The sequence below is a fragment of the Cryptomeria japonica genome, chromosome 3, assembly GCF_030272615.1.
Source record: "Cryptomeria japonica chromosome 3, Sugi_1.0, whole genome shotgun sequence".
Classification (NCBI taxonomy): domain Eukaryota; kingdom Viridiplantae; phylum Streptophyta; class Pinopsida; order Cupressales; family Cupressaceae; genus Cryptomeria; species Cryptomeria japonica.
The window spans coordinates 177087044-177111089 of NC_081407.1; the positions used below are offsets into that span (position 1 = coordinate 177087044).

Sequence of the window (24046 nt, forward strand, 5' to 3'; positions counted from 1 at the left end):
CTTAGAAAATGTATATCTCGGCCCTAATAACTGTAAAAAATTGAGGATGACTTTTTTTTCTGAGCTCCCCAATTGTTCCCTCTTCTTCTCTCCATCTTTCCATCCTTCCTTCTCTAAATATTCATAATGTCTTGTTTCCTTACAACCTCAAAGAAGACCGATACAAAGAGAAAACAAAGCAACGTCCAAATTTGGAACACAAATGATTACTCCTTTTGTGCATTTTTAATTATAATGTGACTTTTTCATCTTTATACAACTACTATTATGTTTTGACAGAATTTATGATGCCTATTTTGCCACATAAGATGATAAGTCAACCTTAACAAGCCACTAAAATATCCCATGACTGCATAACTTTAGGAACTATGTACTTCAATAGCAATTCAACAACGACTACGTGCTTCAACAACACCGTAATGGTCCATAATGTCAAAATGAGACCCAATCGCAAACAAGAGGGCTAATTATTCTACTGGAAGATATTCCTGTCATTATTCATCTTTCCCTATATTAATGCTTCCTGACTAATATAAATCATGTTTATCATAATTGAAATTTTTAGTTTAAAAAGTGGTCTCTTTGTTTTCTCTTGTCAAACAAGAAAAATGGTTAATAAAATATTACTTACAATGATTTCAAAACATTCTCTTTGATAATTCTTACTTTGTGCACATCTTGAAAACATGTTGCAATCTCTTATTGCCTATTTGATTCATAGTTTTTTGTTTGCTGTATTATCCAATCAATGTGGATACTACATGTAAAATATTTGCAGCTTGGCCGTATGATGAAGAGTTTTGACCATTCTAAAACCTTGTAAAACATTTTGCATGGATGTAAAATGTAGTCAACTTATAATTAAAAGGAGCCATTTCTTTTTCTCATCTCTCCGTCTGACAACATGCTTAAATCTTTTCAAAAAATTACATAATATGATGTTCAAAGTATGCTTATTTAATCACAGGGGGAACCAATCTAAAGCTCATGTCAAATTAAAGATACAAAGGGATGGTGATTACAAAGCTTTGGTTCTTTAAGTAATATCTTCATTTTGCTTACAAGTATTTTGAGATTCCCTTATCAATCTACAGATTCAAGATTACATTGTCCTTTCCATTAGTCAAGGCCTACCTGCTCTATAGAACATCTTTTGCAGACCCGTTTGGAGCATAGGAAATGTGGATTACCCAGCCTTCTCAAGTGTCTTCGAGATTGTCTCTGCTTCTCTCTTGATATTTTCAAGCTGCTTTAGAAGTATTGACTTTTGAAGACTATCCATTTGCATTTCAACGTCCTTTGTCATCATTCTTAACAATTCAAAGAAGTAGCCATCACTTTTCAGGTAATGTAAAAAGCCTTGAAAAGTTGTCATCCGCTCCAATTCACTCAGTTGCTGTAATAGCTGTTAATGACAATGCATCATTCTTAGCAGAGTCATAAGGAAGTCCACATAAATCACATTTAAAGAGAAACATGTTTTTGTAGCATCTAACCTGGTTTAAAAGTCGTATTTCTGGACGAAGTGTCTTCTCCTTTTCATCCATGGCAACTTTGAGTACAATCCCCATCCGCTTTACCATATCCTTGTTTCCTTCTTTCCTAGCCTTTCTAGCCAACACATGAACCAAATCCAGCTCTTTAAAGGCTCGTTCAAAAACTAATTTTCAGCATAAAAAAAATGTTTAGCACAGATTTGAAGGAGAATAAACACAATTGGTTAGTTCAGTGTAGCTGAACTTTTGTCTTTGCAAACATTTTATGAAGTATTGAAGGCCTATAAATAAGTATGTATTTGAAGTTTGAACATCTCTACCACTGCATTTAACTACATTATTTTGCTTTCAATTAAAATTATATACTTTTCACCTTTTCCTGACTGAAATAAAAACAATTAAGTGTTTTTGCTAATCTTGTAGCAGACAAATCTAGAAACTAAAACATCTCAAGCAACAGTTGATAATTTACTTGATGCTTCTGGATTAGATTGTGTGCAAAAATTTTAATCCAGAAGCATCAAGAGAATTATAGCATGGATTGTGGAAATCTGATAGCACTAGTTAATAATTTAGTTTAGGAAGAAAATATGTTTGTCATTTTTTAATTCTATACAAAACTTTCAAATATAGTTGCAACAATGTTTCCATGTTTCTGGAAATATCATCTAAGCTAGGGCATAGTCCACTATCTATCCTCTTGTAAGTTTGGTTTTACATCCTTCAATATATTGAAAGTTCGAGTGGGCACCCATTTCATTAATATATATTAATAATAAGAACATTTTTTTTTTAAGGTAAGTGCTATCTTTAATTGGGATAGCTCCCTATATTACTTCATAAAAACTTACAAATATATCTTCAATCTCACTACATATAATAGCAAAATTCTCCAATCCGACACAAACCATGGAGAAACAGCAGACCCCCTAACCAACCTAAAACCTTAACTCTGAAATCCCTTCAAACTCTTCCCAGAATTGCCCCGACACAGCATTCTATCTTCTCATATCTACTACTGTTACTACCAACAGCATTACCTATTCATCAAGAAATGCAGCAACTGTGACGCCAGTTCTCCCAAATTGAACAGATTATCAGAGGACGCCTCTGACAGCCACCAATCTTTAGAATTCTTGAGTTGCCTGAACACTGTCAGATCACCATTCATCACCCCATCTCTAAAGATCGGCCAGGCCTTCTTGACAAATCCCCTCTTCCTCCTCTTCGCAGCTCTCCTCACCCTTTCCTCCCTTTCCTCAGAGTCCTCATCACTGCCTTTCAGATCCTTGCATGTTGGGCTCCTCATTATCCGAGCGATCCTCGTCAACCTCTGCCTGATCCTCCTCCGCTTCAGATTCCTCTTCCGAGTCTGATGAGTAATAGTTTGAGGGATTGAAATACACCTTCAGAATGCTCTCCTTGACTCCATTTTGCAATTCACACAAAGCATCAGCCACCGCGTCCCCATTATCTTCCTTCACAAAATCCCCCGACATCTCAACACACCTCTCCTTCAATTCCAGAATGTCAACCAGCGGCACTAACACAACCTCGTAGATGGACCCGTCACACCAGTCTCTCCAGATTCAAGGAGATATCTACCATCTCCAAAATAACCTCATATATGTCCTCATCTGCATTGAAAAGGTCTAAACATTGATGCTCCAGTTTCTTCTCGCAGTTCATACAGTTCATACCTGCAAACGACACTATCCTGCTTCGACTCTTCTGCTCTCTCCCTCCTGAAGCTACCTAAATCTGTCTAACATGATCTCCATGTATAGACTCATACTGCTTCTAGAGCTTACTAATTCGGTCTCAAGAAATTTGTCTCATGTCAAATCCTATATCTAAGAAAACTTGTTCGAATCTTACTTAGGATCTCTTCTACCTGCTATCTTTGCAACTGCTGCCATCTTTGAGCTGTCTTATCTTCCTGGAGATCGACACCTCAATATCCTAAGTTATATCTCTGCCTCCCCATGACATTGTTAAACGTGTTATTGTTTTAATTGGCGGTCATCATTTCTCTGCCCCTTTTCTGCGAGGCTTGTCTGAACTTCTGGTATTCAAGTACACATAAGGCCCCTTGTAAAATGATGCATTGGTAGCCCCACTCGTCTCAAACAAGACTCTACCACTATCCTATACCCTCAAGAGGTCAACAGGGGATGTCTTTTCTGATGGCTTCCATTATCTCATCTGGAGCATCTTCTTGCTTGATCAAACAGAACAAATCCTTCACCTCGACTCCCCAATTAGCCAAGAGATCCGCCACTCTATTACCCTCTCTATAGGTGTGAGTGATTTCCAATTCACCAATCTGAGCCAACAATCTGATGATACGAGGCAGCCATTTATTTAATCTCCAATTATGGAATGAGGAGTTGATCACGCCATTAATGATCATTTGGGAGTCTTCTTCTATGATGACCTTGAGAATTCTCTCCTTTACACACATGTTCAAACCAACTTCCAAAGCTTTGATTTCCACTTCATTATTAGAGACTTCTCCTAAATTTCCATACACTCCACACATAAAGCCCCCATTCTCCTCTCTAAGGACTGCCCCGAAGCCTGCCTTGCCTAGGTTGCCTTTACTAGCACCATCAAAGTTGAGTTTCACCCAATCCTTCCTTCACTAGCGCAATCCATTTGATCTGACACATGTCCACTTGTTTCTTGGAGGAAAGGCCGAGTCCTTTATCTTTAAATGACCACTTTGTCTCCATATTCCTATCCCAATTATTATAACTGCTTGTCTTTTTCTTAGAACTTTTGCCACTTATAACCTCCTTTATGGCTGCTTGATTTTGGGAATAAAGTGCTCGATAGAAAGGTTGACGTCCTTAAATATTCTCCTATTTCTCTCCTTCCAAATATGCCAAGCAATCATAGCTGGCCCTACCAGCCAAATGTCTCCCCATTTAGATTTGACCATCTGAGGCCAAGATAAGAGAAATTCTTTCAAGCCCTCATTCCTAACAATAATCAAATTCACCATATCAAAAAACCAATCCCAACACCTACTAGCAAAGGGGCAACTGAATAACAAATGATTAGTTGTCTCTTCATTCCCTTTGCACAATATGCACCAACTAGGACCAGCAATACCGATGGTCTTAAGTCTACTCTCAGTAAGCACCCTGTCATGAAGAGCAATCCATAGAATGGCTCCTACTTTAGGAAGAATTCTACTATTCCAACAAATCTTATGTGGCCATACTGTGTCCCTTAATCTGTGCCTTTGAATTTCGCATCCTAGCTTTGCACTGTACTCCCCTCATTTGGAAGCACACCAAAAGAGAATGTCCTAAACCTTAGGATTTCTTCCAGTTTGAAGCATATCTCCTTGCTCCCTATCCCTATTTTCTTCCACAAGACCATGTCTCCCTCTTGTCCTCCTTCAAAGTACAGTCCCACTCTATCCCCCATAATGTTTACAACTTCAGTCACCCAGTTCTGATCCTCAAACAACTCCCTTAGAGGTTTTTCACCTTACTAGGAATCATCCCAGAATTTAGCCTTCTGCCCATTCCTTACTTGCCATGATAGGTGATCAGTGATAATGTTTCTACACTCCCACAAAATATTCCAAACAACAGATCCCTTATTTGTGTTTGCCACAATGAATATTCTATCTGGCTCCTCTGAATCCAAGTATTTGCTTCTAAACAATCTGCACCAAAGTCTCTCTGGGAACTTATACATTTTCCAGGCTACTTTTGCTCCTAATGCAAGGTTTTGAAGTTCCATTTTCCTCAGCCTTGCCCCTCCTTCCTTAACTAGACAAGCAGTGTCCCAGTTGATTGGCGGGATTCTCCTTTCCTCCTTCGCCCCTTCCCAAATGATTTTTTAAGCATCACGTCTAACTTCTTGCTGGCCGAATAAGACATCCTGAAGCATGACATACTGTAGATGGGGATGGTCGATAACACTGACTTAATCATCGTCAATCTCCCTACTTGAGACAACCATCTATTTTTCCACTGCGCTAATTTGGCCTTACATTTGTTGATCACTTCCTCCCAAATTTGACTTTGCCTGCTGCCCGTGTTGATTAGGACTCCCAAAAATTTGATAGGGAACGTGTCGATCTGATATTCCAAATGGCGAGCAATTCTAACCTGGACTTGTTTGCTAGTGTTCAAAAAATACACCTGTGATTTCTCTATGTTCATAATCTACCCTGATGCCTTTGAATACTCATCCAACACGGACATGATTGTGGATGCCTCCTGCAAAGTTGCTTCCCCAAATAGCAGCGTATCATCTGCAAATTGGGAATGAGAGATTGGCTCAACCTGAGGGTGAATAGATATCCCTTTCCACCTACCCGCACTGCACTTCCTCCTAATAGATTTGCCTAGCACTTCCGCCATCAGCACGAACAGAGTGGGAGACAAGGGATCCCCTTGTCTCAGCCCATTAGTAGCATCAAAAAAACCACACACCGACCCATTAACTAGAATGGAGAAACTGACCAAAGAAATACAGAATTTGATGCACTCTACCCATTTACTATCAAAACCCAGACTGATGAGAACTTGTAAAAGAAAATTCCAAAGAACCCTATCATATGCTTTCGACACATCAAGCTTGATCGCCATACCTTTCATTTTCTCTTAATGCATTGAATGTAACACCTCCGAAACCAGAATAATGTTGTCCGCAATCTCTTTGCCTAGGGTGAATCCATTCTGATTGTCAGCAACTAATTTGGGCAGAATTCTTTTAAGTCTATTTGCCAAAGCTTTAGATGTAATCTTGTAAATCGAGTTGCAAAGAGAAATCGGTCAATAATCCATCATCGAATCACAGCCTTGTTTCTTTGGAATAAGCACAATCAAGTTATGGTTAATCTCCTTCACAAACCTCTTTTTTTTCCTAAACTCTTCGACCATTGCCCAAATATCGTTGCCCATGAAATCCCAACATAATTGAAATACTTCAACCGTAAAGCCATCAGGGCCAAGCGCTTTATGCGGATGCAAGGAGAATGTGGCATCTTTCACCTCCTTTGAGAATGGAGCCATAAGCATCATGTTATCTTCCTGTGAGACCAATTTTTCAATAGTCTCGATGATGAGTGGAATGTTATCCACACTCAAAGGATCCCCTTTCCCCAAGACTTGAACAAAATGATCCAAGGCTGCCTGCTCAATCTCTTTCTCCATGGAACACCAATTGCCTCCCTCATCTTTGATGGATGAAATTTTATTGAGTGCCCTTCTTTACTTGGTCAAGGCATGGAAAAATTTGGTGTTGGAATCCCCTTCCGCAATCCAAAGCTCTCTGGATTTATCTCTCCAATAAAGCTCCTCTCTTAAGAAGTTTCATATATTCTTCTTTCAGCTTCATTTCTAATTCAAACTCCTCATTTGACATACCGGCTACCATCACCTTCTCATTGATGGCTTCCAATTCCTCTTCGATCCTCAGCTTTTTTGCAAAGATATTTTTGAAAGACATTTTATTCCAGATCTTGATTCTATGTTTAAGATACTTAAACTTCTTCACAAAACAAAAACTGAGAGAGCCCGAGAACTTGATCCCTTCTTCCCACCACCTCTTGAGATTGCTTTTGAAATCAGAATCTCTCCACCACATGCTGAGAAATTTGAAATAGTTTCTCTGAATAGTCTTGTCTTGGTCTAAACTCAACAGAACGGGGAGATGATCCGAGCCAGCTTGCGGAATAATAGATGTGGATAAAAAGGTTGCCCATTCATCCAAAATTCACCCACAAAGAACCTATCCAATCTTTCTAAAATCTTCATAAAGTTAATCCTCCTGTTAGTCCAGGTATACAATCCATTCTTTGGGATCACATCTACCACTTTGATAGACTCGATGAAATCTCTGAAGTTCTCCATAACTTTGGAGCTTTTCCTGAGACCACCAGACTTGTCATCAATGTCTAGAATTGCATTAAAGTCCCCTGCCAAAATAACTCTATCTTGGTTAAGCAGGCCTACTTGGTCTATAATCTCTCTCCAAACTTTAACCTTCTCCTCCGTTTTTGTAGGGCCATACACATTAATCAGGGGAAATTCCACTATGCCTCCAAAACTAGAGACCAGACATGCCATCTAGTTAATGTTGGAAGTGATTGGGGAGACTGATGTTGAAGCAGGATTCCACAGAACTCCTAAACCCCATGTTGCTCCTCTAGCCCCTTGGAACATACCTTCCCACTTGAAGAAAAATTTCATGAAATCAAGAGCCTTTTCACCATTTAGCTTGGTCCCTTGAAACAAAACAATATCGAGAGCCATTTGGTCAATCGATCTCTTGATCAAGCGTCTTTTGTCAGGGCTCGTTAGACCCTTGACATTCCAAGATAGAATCTTCATCTGCCCCCAAGGGAGGAATCTCTTGGGTTTCTTCAGGAATTCCAACGCACTAACAATGCCTTTTTCAAAGGCTCTATCCTCCCTGACTTGTCTATTGCTCCTACGACCCCTACATCCCTTTGCTCTTCCCAAAAGGATATTTGCAGACTGACTGATACATCTAGGATCCACATTGTCCAATCTGTCACCTTTGACTTTTGCATCTTCTGAAAATAATTCAAAATCACTCTCTGAATCCAAAGAGACTGCCTCTGCCTCCCTAGATTTGTTCTCTGTGGTCTCAATCACCGCACACAAGGGCAAATCAGAAGTAGCAAAAACGGTGTTGATCTTAGTCTGCTGATCCAATTTTGTAATAGAAACAGACGGATGAACTTCATCCCCCCGAGAATGCTCTTTGTGTGGCAAACAAAGAAGATTTTGTGGGGGTGGGTTAGCCTTTTCCACCCATCTTTGCTTTGGCCGCCTGAACAGTCTGCTCCGCGCCCTCCTAACTAACATTTTGCATTTTGCAGATAGATGAAATTTGCTCCCACATCTTTGACAAGGGATAATATCCTTCTCAATCTCAATTTGTTGTCTCCATTTGCCTTCCGACATGAGAAGTGTGACATGAGAAGGAATTGCTTTAACAGCCGCAACCTTCAATCTGGCATATGCGTATAAATCTTCCTCAATGATTTTTTCATCTATCTCTAACAAGGTGCCCAGAGTTCGCCCTATTTTCTCCAAGCTGCTATCCCCCCAATATTCAATCGGCAGATTGTATAGCCTAATCCACACAGGACTATCATATACTGCCAGAGGAAGGGGGTCAAAATTTGGATACCAGGGTTGAATATATAAGGGGTAGCCGTCAACGAACCAATTCTCCTGATGCAATACTCTATTTCTTTCAGAGCCTTCTGCAAAAACAACCACAAAGAAGCCTCTGGGGATAAATTTCACCACCAAGTCCACTCCCCATTTCTCGACAATCCATTCTTTAATGTGAGTCCTTGTCATCTTTGGTCCCACAACCCTACAGATGATCCCACATGGCTCGGTCATCCTCTGTATCGCTAGACAAATCGATTTCATAGTCTGCAGCCCTCTCGAAACCCTTCGTAGCCTCCTTGCACTCTTCCCTATGGTCGCCATTAAAACGTAACTGATTTTGCAGAGGAGGTTTCCTTACTCTCTCCATGTCAGGCTTGGAATTAATAATATGAACATGAACAAAGTAAAATGTTAAAATTCCTAGCAACGTCTGTGGTCTTGATCCAGAGACTGCCTTACAAATATCAAAACAAACTGTTCTTATTCAATTGAGAGCAAAAAGAGAGAATCAGAAACCTCTTTTTAGTGGCCTACCAATTATCTATTGAAGAATCAGCTTTCTTATAACAAAGTCTAAATTTCTCTTGCTTGGTTGGCACTAGAGTATTGAGTTTATGCATTCCAGATAATTATAGAAATTCACTATGAGTGTTTCCTAGGTTACGACTACAAAATAAACCTACCTAAGAACACTGTCTTCTATTTAATGGGTTTTCTAGCCTCCACCAAGAGAAAAATAATTTGCTTGGGGGCCTTACAAATATCCAAAAAGCAACCTCTGAGGACTCCAAGGCACATAAGATGTGTAGCATGCTAAGACACAGTTCCTCCCATTATTTGCCCACACCATGGAGAATGTTAGAACCTCGTCCCTACTTCAGCAAGGAGATAGAAATTCTTCCTCATTGGGTCTTTGAATGTTGCCTCCACCTGATTCTTAGGTTTATGCCATCATTTACTTTAGTCACTTGTTCATCTATCTTTTATCCTCGCCAGTGACTAGATCTTCAATTTCCAGCTTTTTATATTGCACTTTAGCCCAAATGAATGAAATCAGACAAAATCAATATATCCATTATGTTGCTGCCTCCATCTATAGTCTCTCCTGATATGTGTCTATCAATAATTCAATTTATGGTCATGAGGATCTTTAATCGCTATCTTGCTAGTTCTGGAAGCCCCTTGTCTTTACTTATACACTTGGACCTATCAACCTGCAATTGCTGCTAAAATCAACATGGAGTATCTTTTCTGTGAGTGGCAACCAACATTTGAATGAATAATATTGTGCTTGTACCCACTGGTCTTTCTCTTCTTCCTGTGTATTCTATCCATAGATGCAAGAACATCCAGCGAGTTTTTAAAAAACTCGCAAGTTTTTTTGTTCGGCGAGTATTTTAGGATTTGCTCACGAAGTTATGTTTTGCTTGAGAACTCGCCGACTTTTTGGCCGATTTTGTGGCAAAAACTCAGCTGCATCAATTAAAAAGGCCCAGATGCGTCAAAAATTATCAAATTTTTTGGGGGGGGGGCATAGCCCTAAACCCCCATCGCCCACACCCCCTCAATCATTGGGTTTTTCTCACATCAAACACCTTGTGCAACTTGCCATCTCTGCCCCTCAAACCCATTGGTCAATGATGAAATATCAAACTATTAGTATGATATTAGACCAGAGGAAAGGAAGATGTAAAATGTTGTACTAGGCAATTTATGAATTATGATGATGTTCAAATGCAATCATCATAAATTCATAATAGTTGTCAGCTAACTATTATATCAGGATTCCACGCGAGGATGTGATTTTGTACTCAATTTGCATTCAAATCAATCAAATTTAGTAGAAAACACTGTTGTACTCACTGGATACATCTTGTCATTGAATTTTGAAAAGAAAAAAATGTGTTTCTAATGAAATTCAAGCAATTTTTTGAATTGCTGAGTTTTTGCCGAGTCCTGTTTTTTGGGTTTCGTGAGTTTTTCCAGAGTCTATGTTTTTCAACTATGATTCTATCTATCCTCCATCACCCCTCAAAAGTTGATTTTCTTCATGCCAAAATGGTGCCCATGAAAATACATGATGGCCTTGAAGAGTGAGCAGCAACTGAGATTCTTGTTAAGGCCTGCCTTTAATTTTATCACTGCCTTCAAGCAAAATAAGCTCGCGCGATCAGGAACAGGGAGCACAAAAACAGAACAGCAGAAAAGAAAGAGCAATGGTGAGCAAAAGAAACCATGGCCTGAAGAGAAAAAAAGAACTGGAAGAACACATAACTCAAATATTTGAACACCTTGAGAGCAGTCAAAGCAGACCCATAGCAGGAAATAAATATAAATGTACAAGTGGTAGATAATCAGTTGATTTGCTGGACTTTGGACAGCAGGCACCACTGCCACAATGGTAAAAGAGAAGTGGGAGGAGCAAGCGATCCAGATACACTTCCTTGCCAGTGGTTATTTCAAGGCAGTATTCAGTTTGGAAGAAGAAAAGAATAGCATTGAAGACAAGATCGTTGATTTCTCCAAAATATGGAACTATTATTAAAACCCAGGTTCCACACCTTGACCTCCAAAAGAAGAAATCCGTACTACCCTAGTCCCATTGTAAATGTTACCACCCTATTCTCAGTGTGAATGTTCAAACTCTTGCCTGGATACTGAGATCTCAAAACATTGGACTAATTTGGATTGGAATTCGTAGGGCTGATTTAAATATCTGAATGGAAATAAGATATATATGTACATTATCTTTGGCACGTGAAGCAAAGGTGCATTCAAACAACTCAACAAAGAGTACAGCAAAATTCTTGTACGAACACATTCTAGCTTGGTTCAAGTATCCACTCCAAATTGTAGATGATAGGGAAGGGCACCCCATGAACCAAGTGATAATAACATTTAACTAAAGAAATCATGATCAACCACCAGAAATCAAGTCCACACCGGACAAGGGCATACAAGAAGTAAAGCTTCCAAGATGATTCCATTTTTCTTCCTTGTAAAATCTTCCAAGATGATCTCATTAATATTTTAAGTAAACTCTTCCAAAATGGTTTGATGAGTATTCAATTTAAAACATGGGATAGGTCATTAAAACCATAGTAGCATTAATCGAGATTAGGATTGACTCTGCAAACAAAAAGTATAATTGTAATTCAATTACTTGGGATTTAATCAGAAAAACATCAAGAAAATAGAACATGCTGAAAATTGTTAAAATAGGGAAAATACTGCTTTTTTCATCTGGTGCAGCCCAGAACAACTTTTATGTTTTGCTTTCCAATGACACCCCCTGGCACATTCGCAATTAAGGCCTTTGAGACCACAAAGAACTTCATGACACATCATTTTTCATAATTTCATCAATTTTAACTAAGCTCCAAACCCTCAAAAAATGCAAGTTTACAAGGCCATAAAATGATAAAACATAAATATTACCCTAACTAAATGAGAATGGAACAGATATTTGCAGAAGAATAGTGCCTGCGAGTATCCCTAATCGATCAATGCTTGGCTATTTTGGCAAACTCCAAATCTGCTCTGCAAAAATTCCATAGTTACCAAGAGATGGGTACTGGTACGGAGACAAGGACAGGTACTTGTATGTCATTTTAAAAAAAATCAGAGACGGGTATTTGGAGGCAGCTATGTATATATATGTATATACTATATATATACCTGATAATGGATGTCTATAAAGAACGATTAATAAAAAAATGCTTTAAAGTAAAAACAAAACTAAAATTTAAAAGTATTGAAATATATATATTATATTGATATTTGATAATAATCTCCAAGGTTCCCCATACTGTGTTTTTGAAAATAATGGGATTCCCCTCCTAGTTTCTTTGTCATCTCAAGGTAATTATGGTTTTAAATGTTTCTGAATACTAAAATGTTTTAAATTAAGAATAAAACTAACATTTAAAACTAAAAGTATTGAGATAGATTGATTATATTGATATTTCATAATCATCGTCATGATATGAAAAACAATATTTAAAACCATAAGTACCTTGAGATGGCAATGAAACTAGGAGGGTAAACTCGTTTTCTTTTAAACATGGTATGAGGAACCTTTGAGACGATTGTGTTTTCAATCAGTTGATAAAATTTCAATGCATGTGCACATGTTAAGCCTTATTACTGTTTTGCTTCATATTCTTACCTCTTTGGGATTTAATAGAGATTTTTTCTACCATCAAAAAAAACTTGCAAACCTTCATGAAAAAATAGACAATGGCAAGTCTATTAGTGTATTTGTTTAGTTCTTTTAACTTTTGTCAACCACAGATCAGCACTTAAGAAAATTCAATGTAATTTGTGTGATATATTTGAGAAAGCTCTATTGTAAGTTCCCTCATTTTAAAGGGATTCTTATAGAAGATGTATAGGAGACACAAAGAAACATAATGTCAAATCTCCTAACGTCTAGAGACATCTCCATATACGTCTTCAAGATGGGAACATGTTTCCCATACAAGAGGCAAGTACCAAGGGTCAGGGTATGATTCTCCTAGTAACTATGAAAAATTCAAATCCACACAATAAAAATGAGGTTCAAATGGGAAAAACAAGTGCCTTATAGGCAAATTGACAGCATTGTTAAAATTGTGAATTAATTGCAATTTTTTCAAACAGTGAAGAAATCACAATTTCTGAAAAAATGGCAATTAAATCAATGATTAATCACCTAAGTGTTTGTGCCACTGAACTAACAATCCAACCTGAATTAGACTGTTGGCCGGCATGCACAAGCCACAATTAATCATAATTTCTCTTACTATGGTTAGAACTAAACAACGGAGCTCCCACCAAAATTGTAGACCATTTAAATGTCTTCCAATCTCACAATCAAGAATACCTAATTAACTTGATGTATTGCCAAGAGGTCATGATCCTAATGGAGTTTGTTATTCTTAATGCTGCGAATGATAGTGAACAATGGACTTAGTGATGAAGAATTATTTTTAAAAATAGTGAACTGTGGTTGTAAAGTGAGGAAGAAAACTGTGGCATAATAAGCACCCATCATATGAACATTACAAAATGTCTTATATGAAGGCCCTTAAAATTAACCACGCAATATATTATTATATAGGACCCTACATAGTAATGGAGCAAGAATATCATGTTATGTAATTAGGAAATTTAGACAAAAGACTTTAGGTAGGACTTATGAATGGTTAAAGATTGGAAGTTTATAACAAATGAAAGAGACTATAGAGCAGCACACAGATGTGCCTTGCAGATTTGTAGAAGTGGCTGTGCCCTGAATTGTCAAAGAAGCACAACAGAAAATATATAAAAATAGGGAAATAAACAAGGATAGAAAACAAATTCTCTTGTTCAAATCTGAGACTTGGGAAAAAGGGCATATACATGTACATTAAAGCAACTAAGTATCAGAAAGACTCGTTGAGCATTCAACAAATTCACTTAGTCCGGGGGCAACCCTATTAAACCTAAGCATAGAGACTCTGTCCTGTGTCCTGTCAAGTTTGGTCAGACTTGCAGAGTCCTGCTGTTCAGACTCTGTCAGCGGAGTGTAATGCAAAAAACACAAAGAAACTATATATATATATATAAAACTCAAGCCTAAAATATTCATATGCCATTCGTTTCATTTGCAAGAACAGATAAAGAGGGGAAAAAACAGCATTGAAGCAAAAACTAGAAAGCATATCGACAACAATATGTTGATTGAATTGAGCTTGAACAGGTTTATAACAGCCCATAATGTATATGGATGAGCCCATCATCAACTTGAAGCAGTCCACTGTTCATTTCAACAAATTTGAAGAGGTATATTGAATCTTATATTTTTTTAGTCATACAGAGCAGGGGCATGACAATGAATATGCCTTGATAAGGTGGTGGAGAAACCAAGCTGAAAAAGCAAGATAGTGAGTGAAAGGGCTGATAGCAGCCATAATACAAGGAACGAAGTTTCAACAGAACCTGCCATGAATGTAAGCCAGGAGAAAGCAAGAATGCAAGGGCCAACTTTAGAGGAAGGGAGGCTTCAAATGTAGGGGAGTAAGATGCCAATATTCTGGAGATTGGAAGCACTTGAGATGTTTTATATGTAGTGAAGCCCAAAAGGTTATAGACTACCTCAAAACCCCAAAAGGGTGATGGTGGCCCAAGAAAGAGGAGAACCCTTAAGAAAAAAAATTGAAGGTAGAGACAAAAGAGAATTGATGCTGAGAAGAACCTTGATATCTAGGGGCAAAGAAACCCATGTAGCTGATTGGAAGAAGAAGTGTCTTCTAAACAAAATGCAAGTCGAAGGACAAAGTGTGCAAGGAGAACATTAATGGTGGATCTATTAACAATCTAGCGAGTATGGATATTCATGTGGTTAATAGATTGCAGCTTGCTTGCATTCCAAAATCTTACCCTTCAAGTTTTCTTGGTTGAAGAAGGATCACAGTGTACCTGTGGATACAATGGATGCATGTCATTTGCTATTGGGTAGACTCTAGCAATATGATCAGAATGTAATCTGCCATAGTTGGGAGAACACTTATGAGGTACAACATTAAGGGGAAAACTCCTAAAACCATGGAAAGAGGAAAGAGCGTTTGAAATGGCAGATTTCTCTTTTCTAGCAAAAGCCAAACTAGAGCTGGAAGAGAAAAAGCACATTCCAGATATGCAAATAAATGAGCAAGAAGCATGTTTGAAAACCAAAAGTGCAAATAACTTGAACAGTGTGATACTCATACAACGAAGAATTGACAAAAATGAACTAGATTTGCAACAATACCCAACCGTTGAGGCTAGAAAAGCACTTCAAGACATAGTTGTCGATGTTTCAGTTGGTACTTGGTTGTGATCTTCATTTAAAGGAAACACTTAAAGATCCTCCTAGTAATTCTCATTGGATGGAGAGGAACAATGAATTATGGGAGTATGCACAAGATCGTAGAAAATACTCCAAGAATCAAGAGTTTGGTCAAAGGTGGTCTATATCAGAAAGGGCACTATCAGTTTGTAAACTTTTAGAGCGTGTGATTTGCAACCATAGAGGTGGTTTGCATCAAAAAGGTCACCATTGATGAGCAGCATGCAATATGGAGGAAGAAGGGTTGCATCCATAGTTTGCAAACTTGGTCTTGGAAGACCAAACATTTTCAACTCAGAAGAACTTGACAACTTTAAAAAATAATTAAATTTCTTACAGAGGCATTTTTTTTATGTAGAAAACAGTTACAAAATGTATCAAATGTTGTTAATATGCTGTTACCCACATGCCAATTAATGTGGTTTGCAAATTTGTGTTTGAAAAATTTACTCACATCCCATATAGCACATGCCTTTGTTCTGGGCTGGCATTTCAGCTCTCTAACTATTTCTTTCATCCTCATGATGGATCATGTAGTATGATCTGAAATGTTGATGATGAAAAGAATCACACACAGTTTAAACCAGAAGTGGAAAATAGTGATTTTCCATTGTCGGGCATGGACCTATCTTCAACAAAGCACATTTTCATTTTGAAATGATGTATCTATGTATCTAAGTGCTGCCATCCAACTATGCCCTTGCAGATTTGATAAACTAAAACTCATTTTTTACATTGTCCTGACTCCTATGTGTGCTCCACCATTTACCTGCAATTTGATGTTCAAAATTTCATTTTTTTATGCCCTGAGACACACTACAATGCACATTTAGAATTTCGAAACTCAAAAACCTTTTCTCTATTAAGGGCATGTTACATAATTTTCACATGTAAAAATCATGTCTAGAGTTTTAACAGGTCAAAAACCATGTATTTGTGAGTTTTATCCTCAGACTTGCCAAGTACTTGTGCAAGTTCATGGATAAAACTCACCGAGTACTCTCTTCTGTTGAGTAGTGAGTTAAACTTGGGAAAACTCATTTATGAAAAACACTTGCCAAATACTCTGCAAGTTTGCGAAGTATGATTATGTCATCATGTCTATCCCTACATTCATGGGTGTGTGCTTCTATATGGTGCTTGCAATTTTCACTTGGAAAATCTAGCATCCTCAAAAACGGTGCACTGATCAACAGACCTGCAAATTCCACGTTTTTGGACCTTTAACTTATGCTTCCAAACTACTGATCTTTCTTGTTTGGGGTTTGTGCATTGCATATAATGATATAAATGATCTTTTTAATGTTGAAAATCTGGCCCTAAGCCCTTAAAGGTGTGAATTGCAGATCTTTTTGGCTATTTTAATGTTAAAAATTTATGATTTTCCCTTCCAAAAGCACATCTCAGGTGTTAAGTAAACAATTTTTGTGTATTTTCAAACTCATCTGATCTTCCTATAAAACATTGCACTTGGACATTGACTGTTCCTTCTTTGCATTTTGCAAGCCCCGTACATCTTTGAAAATCCACCACAATTGACAAAAGGTTTATTGATGATGAAACCCTGCAAATGTGCTTCCAATTGAGACTTGCAATGCAGCAATCTTACCAAAAGCATTTTAAGATACAAAGACATGCTGCAATAACTGATTTATGTTGGTGTTTGTTGCCCTTTGAACGATCAGAACTACGAAAATACTATTGAAAATATTTCTATATCTGATATAGGCATGCTTGGATAAACCACTGTTGCTGCAGCAAATGAGCCTCAAATGTAAATTTGATCATCAGCACATACGCTTGAAACCCTGCTGTTACTCCTGCAACAAATTCTACAAAGCGATCTTTCAGCTCGAATTCTACAAAGAAGTTTCATATGGGTATAGAAAATATTAAATTTAATAACCATCCTTGGGTTAAAACTTAAAACTGATAATTTTTAATACTCCTTTGCTGCAAACATGAATTCTTTAATGAGTTTTCTAACGAATTTATTCAAGGAATTCAATTTGTTGAGTAACATTCTGGATAAGCATCCACTTAATAATATAGGTCTTGTGTTCATTCATACAGTACTACAATTATTTTCTCAATAAAACATAAGAAATCATTACACTTGATCGCGACAATATTCATTACAATACAATTATAAAAATATGTTCCATATAATATCTTAGTCTCAAATGCTAGAATACTAATTTGACATAATTGATAATATACAAGGTAAATCAAGAAGCCAAAATATATCTATAATTTCCCAAGTTCATGGCATAAACTGGTATTAAAACATATTCTATCAATAAAATTATAAAACTTAAGTTATTCTAAACATGTATTAATTATCAATACCAACAAACTTATACAGAGTACTTTCTCCTTTGTTCATCACTTGTGTTTGAGAAAGTCCTTTGAGAATATGCAACAAGTTTCAGTTCTAGTTCTGGAAGAATGGTGCAAGATGATCCCACCATGTAATATGGGATCATCACCCACCCACTCCGGAAAAATCCAAGGTATTATTGAAACAAGAACTATTGTCAATATCTAGTTAACTTATTGAGCACCTAACTCAACGCATAAAACTAACAGGACTTATCAGTCACATCACAAGTACACATAGTGACCTAACATGTCTCCTTCTTATGCATTAAGGAATTAATTAAAGACCTGTAGCCTGTTTCTATTTCCTGTAGACTAAGAGACGAGGTAAGGGAAATGAAATTCATAACAGCATTTTAGTTTGGGCCCAATCATCTTTAAAAGGGGAATGGAAGTGTTATTATTGGGGACCATCTATATAAGACAATTCTGAGGCCCATGCCTTTATTTAAAAGTGCAATTTAAAATTCGACCAAGAGGAAAAGGTGAAATAATAAGGGATCCAAAGTGGACGCGCCTATATAGGAAAGGCATGCGCCCATATTGAGATATCCATTCTTGTCATTATTGAATTCAATTTTTAAATTTGTACACTCAAAAAGGAAAACTTGGTTGGCAAATTCCAAAGGACAAAAACCCTCTTGGATTCAATTTTGGATTTGGAGACAAAAACCCTCATATTCATTTGTGTTGATGTTTCTCGAGGATTGCATCAGAAAATCAACAGTTTACAAGGTTCACAAAACAAATCAGCATATTTTTTGAAGATTTCCATCTCCTACTTTTCTGCACCTCAAAGATGTGTTGCTACACCCGATTTAATATCATTTTACAGCCTTATTAGCAGGCATAACTGCCACCATACAACCTTCTAGCTGTTACAGTATCATTTCCAAGCAGTTGTACAACTACACCTAATTTGTTGTGGCTGTTTCCAGCCCTTCTCAATATGTATAGCATTTTAGATGATCTTTAGGTTATTCCCAGCCCTGCAGCTCTTTGCAAAACCGTACTCAAACTTGGCAACATTTTAGCTTGCCATACAAGCTGTATGGCAAACAGTAAGTGGACGTTGTTGGCTGACTAAATATCAATTTGTTGCTGCTGTTCCTCACCATAATTTACTACTATTTTTTGTGATAACTCACCTTGGAAAAAATTGCTAAATTGCCATAAATTGCTTTGTTGTGGATTGTCAAATTGATGACTTATTTTAGACCTTTCTTTTTCTGTAATAAATGCTGATTATTCACATTAAATGATGCTAACAAACAGATCCCATATTATTCATTGATTTGGGATTTCTGGGGTTTCATAATTGTTGTTCATTCATTAGAATTGTCATTTAATAATCTGATCTAACATAAAACCTGATTGCTAGGGTTTCTAAATTATTTGTCTAGAATTATATTTCCAAATTTGTGTTAAGAGTAGTGTTTAGTTTGTTTCTATTATTTATTTTCAGTTTTCTACATAATCAGAAAATACAAATATACAAAAATTTCTAAGGTTACCAACTGGGGACATTACATTGGCAAAAAGTAGCAAAGGCAACCCTATTGCATTGATGACTCCCTATTACACTCACTACCCGATAAGCCCTTTCATAAGAAATGTGACTACTTGAAAATAGCAAGGTTAGTGCATCCCATACTACACCATATTGTTTATGGCTATATCTGATAAATTAAATACACGAAATAACAATACAAATAACAATGCATACCAGATACAAGAGTAAAATATATCTTTAGTCGCACATTAAATTATTACAAAGAAGAAGACCAAAGATGGTCGGCCAAGGATTACAATTGATCCGAATATATCCTACTACCTTCCTTGACGGTACACAACATATTCAAAGGACCCGACGGTTGCCAAGAGGAACACAACTGTCAACCAACCGATAACGATACATTAACTACCAGAGAGTGACAACAAACTTAATTTGGACAATTAATACATTGCCAGATAACCAATATTATCAAGCATAACAATAGGCATTTTATACCGACTAAAATATCTCCTCTGTTTTGGTTCATCAGTGCTCAGATAATGTGTCAAGCATCCCATATTACTTAACATCATCCCTAGCATAGGCATCACTACCCAAAACACACATACAAATGTAAAAGACTCAATCACTCATGACAACTCTAGCAACACACACTAAATACATTTTCACCACAACCTTCTAAACATTTGAGTTGGGTAAATCTTAACATCTATCCCCTGGATGCTACTAGTAAAAGCCTATGCAAACCCTCATATGGTAGGTAGCACCTAGCACCTTATGCTACCAATGAAGGTCGACTAGAATTTTGATACAATTGTTTGTTTCTACTCAATGACCCACTTTCTAACTTCCATCATTTCTAGCATTTGCTGAAGCTTAGATGCTAGTGAAGTCATAGATTTTTAATAAATTGGTTTATGCCTTGAGATGAGTAGGATGGGCTATGTTTATCAAAGAACTATTGTCCTATAATTATACCCTCACAATGTCAATAACTCAACACTAATTCGGAGAATAGGAGGCAACCCCTATATTAGACTTGGTTCTTGCTTATAGTGTACAACATATAGCAATCTTAAATTTGACTGTGTTGTCCTATGGGTTTCTCACACCATAGATTAGTTAACTAAAAAATACTCATGAGTACTAACAAACTAACAAATGACTATTATAAGTATCCGAAACACACATTTACAAACCTAAAGATATTATTCCCAACAAAATAAGGTATTCACTATAAAATGTGTCATGGCATAAGCACTCCAAGCTCATCCAAGAATGCAAAGTCATGCTAGAAAAGTTCTCGGCCATAGAACCATGAGCTCCAATATGAAGACCATTGAAAATCAGCATGAAGTTAAAACCCATATATTGTAGGGCACAAGGGGCAAATGAACAAGAGAAGCTCAAGGTAGGGGCAACGCATATCAAAGCACAGGCTGCCATTGCTACAAAATAGAGCACCATATATGCTACCTTGATACAAATTTCTCATTCCAAATGCCATACTCATTGTGCCGTAGCATCAAAAATATTTGTACACTTTTCTAGAGCAATTTTGCTCACCTCCTAATCCCTAGTCAAAATTTCTTGACAAGCTTCTTCTATAGGTGTGTTTCTTTCCTCCTTTGGACAACAATTTGGGCTTCCCACGTTAATGATGATTTGAGTATTTTCTAGTTCAAAGATTTAATTTCTAGAAGATTTGATTTTGGGCAGTTTTGTAAAAGTATTTCATGGAAACTTTTAAAATGTTTGCTAGTAACCTTAAAGATATTTTATGGCGTGATGCAATGTCTTGGACTCAAAAACTCGTATAAGAAGCCTATAAGCTAATAACATTTAATTTTAAAAATATTGTGGATGCTATGATATAATAGTTCTATTGATGTGTTTTTTAGGACATCTCGAACACAAAATAGAATACAAAGTATTCTACCCTCTCTTGAACAAAGAAACCTCACATGCTAAATAATATGATCAAGTGAGACAACTCCAAAGTTTACAATGCGAATAATCGAATTTGATTTCTAGATAGACTCAATGAATATGATGTGATATTGTTGGAATCACAAGGGGACTACGTTTATAAACATCGGTGGAACATGGACTCTAAACGACTTGGAAAATAAAGATAAAAGAGATAAGAATTTAAAAAGCCTATACTAATCCTAAGAACAATGATGACAATGGATGATACTTAGATAGACAAATTCTCTCAAACCAAGCCTTGCTTCACCATGAAACAACAACTACACAAACTTGATGCAATCTTCTAAGGAAATAGAAGATTTTTCATACTACACATACATCACCCAAATACCTAATATTGGCACAACTTGAACAAGTATCCACAATCGAACTTAGCACAATAATGAGGTTCAAGCTCACTTTACACTGTAGCTTACAATCAACAAACCACAAAATGTATGAACCAAGGAATTCATCACAATATCTTCATAAGCATCCACCATTTTCAACGAACTCTTATTAACCTTGAGAAGTAACAAGAAACCATGCAAAATGTAGAAACACAACACATACATCCACCATAACTTCAATGAAAGTATTAAATTGATTTCAACATAAACTTGGTAACAATCTCTAGCTTCCTCCTCCTACTCTTACCACTAATTGCTATCTGACTCTGACTACTAATTGTTAACTATTAACCTTTACAAATGAGAGCATTGAGCCTTATATAGAGGACTCATTTACAATTCAATGGCTCGAATTTGTTAAGATCAATGGCTGAGATTACAAGAAAAAACCCTAATTAGAGTTAGTTACCCTAATTGATTATATGTGAACATTTTTATGCTGTTAGTGATCTTATGAATTACATTTCAAATACCGGCTAACATTATTACAGGGTTTACACCATATTTTATGTTGGAAGGAAAATTGTTAACTAGCGAGTTTGCCTTGAATTTGTGATTTCAGGGCAAAGGTAAAAAATCTCCCAAGAGGAGACATTACAGTTAGGCTTATCAATAAAGATCCTTAAAAGCTTGCATAGAAACAAAAACCAGCAAAATAACCTAAGTGCAATTAATAGAATACCATTTCCATAAAGGCAGATGACATCGCGAAAAATTCTTCCGTGAAGAAATCCACATTCTTCTCAGCAATCGCCCGCGGATTCTCCGCCTTGAGAAGCTCCGATAAAAGCTCTGTCGTTTTCTTTTGAAAATTACTCATTTCCGCCACTCTATCTGCACATGCATCCACAACATTTACTGCACTTCTCCAAAAACGCTAAAACATAATATAGAAATAATGTACCACTACAACGGGGAAGAACAGTACTTTGTTGATTTACCTGTTTCTGAAGCTGCGCATTTTACTCCACCATTTCTCCAAAAACGCTAAAACATAATATAGAAATAATGTACCACTACAAGGGGAAAGAACGGTACTCTATTGGTTTACCTGATTCTGAAGCTGCGCATTTTAATCTAGATTGTTTTGTTGTGGGCAATTTGAAGCTAACATGTTTGGCTGCTGGCCAGTTAAATCCTGCACCGCACCATCATGATGGTAAGTTTTGAGCCCCAGACCAGTGGAGACTAAAATAAACAGAATAAATTGTTAAAAGAGTCACTTGGATGAGGTCGGGCGTGAAAGGGTGTAAAATTTGTTCGAACAGAGGGCACAAATGCTGTCCGACAGACGAACGCAGCCATGGCTCAAAGAATCTTATCCGGGTTTGTAAGAACCAATATTTATACTTTTGGCGAGTCATCAAGTAATGGTTTCTGCGGAAACTTTGATTACAATAATGTCTGTTGTTTTGACCGTCTGCCTTTCGATATTAGAAAGTACAATTTTTGTTTAGAATAGTATTTTATTTTTAATGTAATCTTGATTTTAGATTCTATGATTTTTCTTAAAGTTATCATTTATTTTTATTAATTTTCGATTGCAATGGTTATACAGATTTTATAAAAAATATTTAATATCTAGATTTGTGAGTATTTTTTTGTGCAACAACTAGTAAGGTTCTATTAAGTAATATACTTATTATAACTACAACCTTCCTATCAATATAAGGTAATCATACAAAGTTTAATATTGAATATTCTAAGTTATGTCGTAATATGGAATAATCTTTTAAGCATTTAGACTTTTCTACTATATGTCATTATTTAATATTATTTTTTGGTATCAACTAAGTAGAGTATTAGTTCTAAAATCATTTCTTCTAAGACTCATCTCATATGAGTAGTCATTATTTCTTTAACCCATCTCTTGTGAACTTGAATAGTCCACTTTATACTTATTCCTAGTTGGGATTCAAAATAGCAAAATGAAACATGACACGACATCAATAGAGATCAATATTAGACAGAGGTTCTTATATAAATGCAGGATGGCATTAGAGACCCAAGCCTCACTAGTGCAAAATTAAAATTGAGAAACCAAAAGGATCAGTTTAGGACTTACTAATTTTAGACATAAATCACATTTACAAATTACCACTTTGATTCTCTTCTATTCCAACTATCATAAAAATCAACATATTACGTTCTTGCACGTCTATTTTTGGGCACTAGTGTTCAATTCTAGCTCCCCTTTGCATGTTCTCTCGCACTATACATATTTGAACCACCCGCTAAAGCGCCCA

General features: G+C 36.7%; 1 protein-coding gene across 1 annotated transcript; it reads right to left on the reverse strand.

The window, feature by feature from the left end:
- Positions 1-836: 836 nt before the first annotated feature.
- LOC131048576 (uncharacterized) lies at positions 837-23181 on the reverse strand. Its single transcript, XM_057982575.2, has 5 exons — positions 23024-23181; positions 22852-22938; positions 22483-22634; positions 1497-1607; positions 837-1405 (listed from the first exon to the last, which is right to left on the reverse strand). Exons 1-5 carry the CDS (start codon positions 23103-23105, stop codon positions 1187-1189), a joined length of 651 nt encoding a protein of 216 aa, XP_057838558.2. The 5' UTR covers positions 23106-23181; the 3' UTR covers positions 837-1186.
- Positions 23182-24046: the final 865 nt, after the last annotated feature.

Bases quoted from the DNA above. Each gene is read 5' to 3' on its own strand.
- LOC131048576 (XM_057982575.2), bottom strand. From the start codon at position 23,105: ATGGCTGCGTTCGTCTGTCGGACAGCATTTGTGCCCTCTGTTCGAACA. The intron at 22,939-23,023 runs GTGACTCTTTTA...GGTGCGGTGCAG, and splicing joins TCACGCCCGACCTCATCCAA to GATTTAACTGGCCAGCAGCC. The intron at 1,608-22,482 runs GTATTCTATTAA...TTGGCTAGAAAG, and splicing joins CATCTGCCTTTATGGAAATG to GCTAGGAAAGAAGGAAACAA.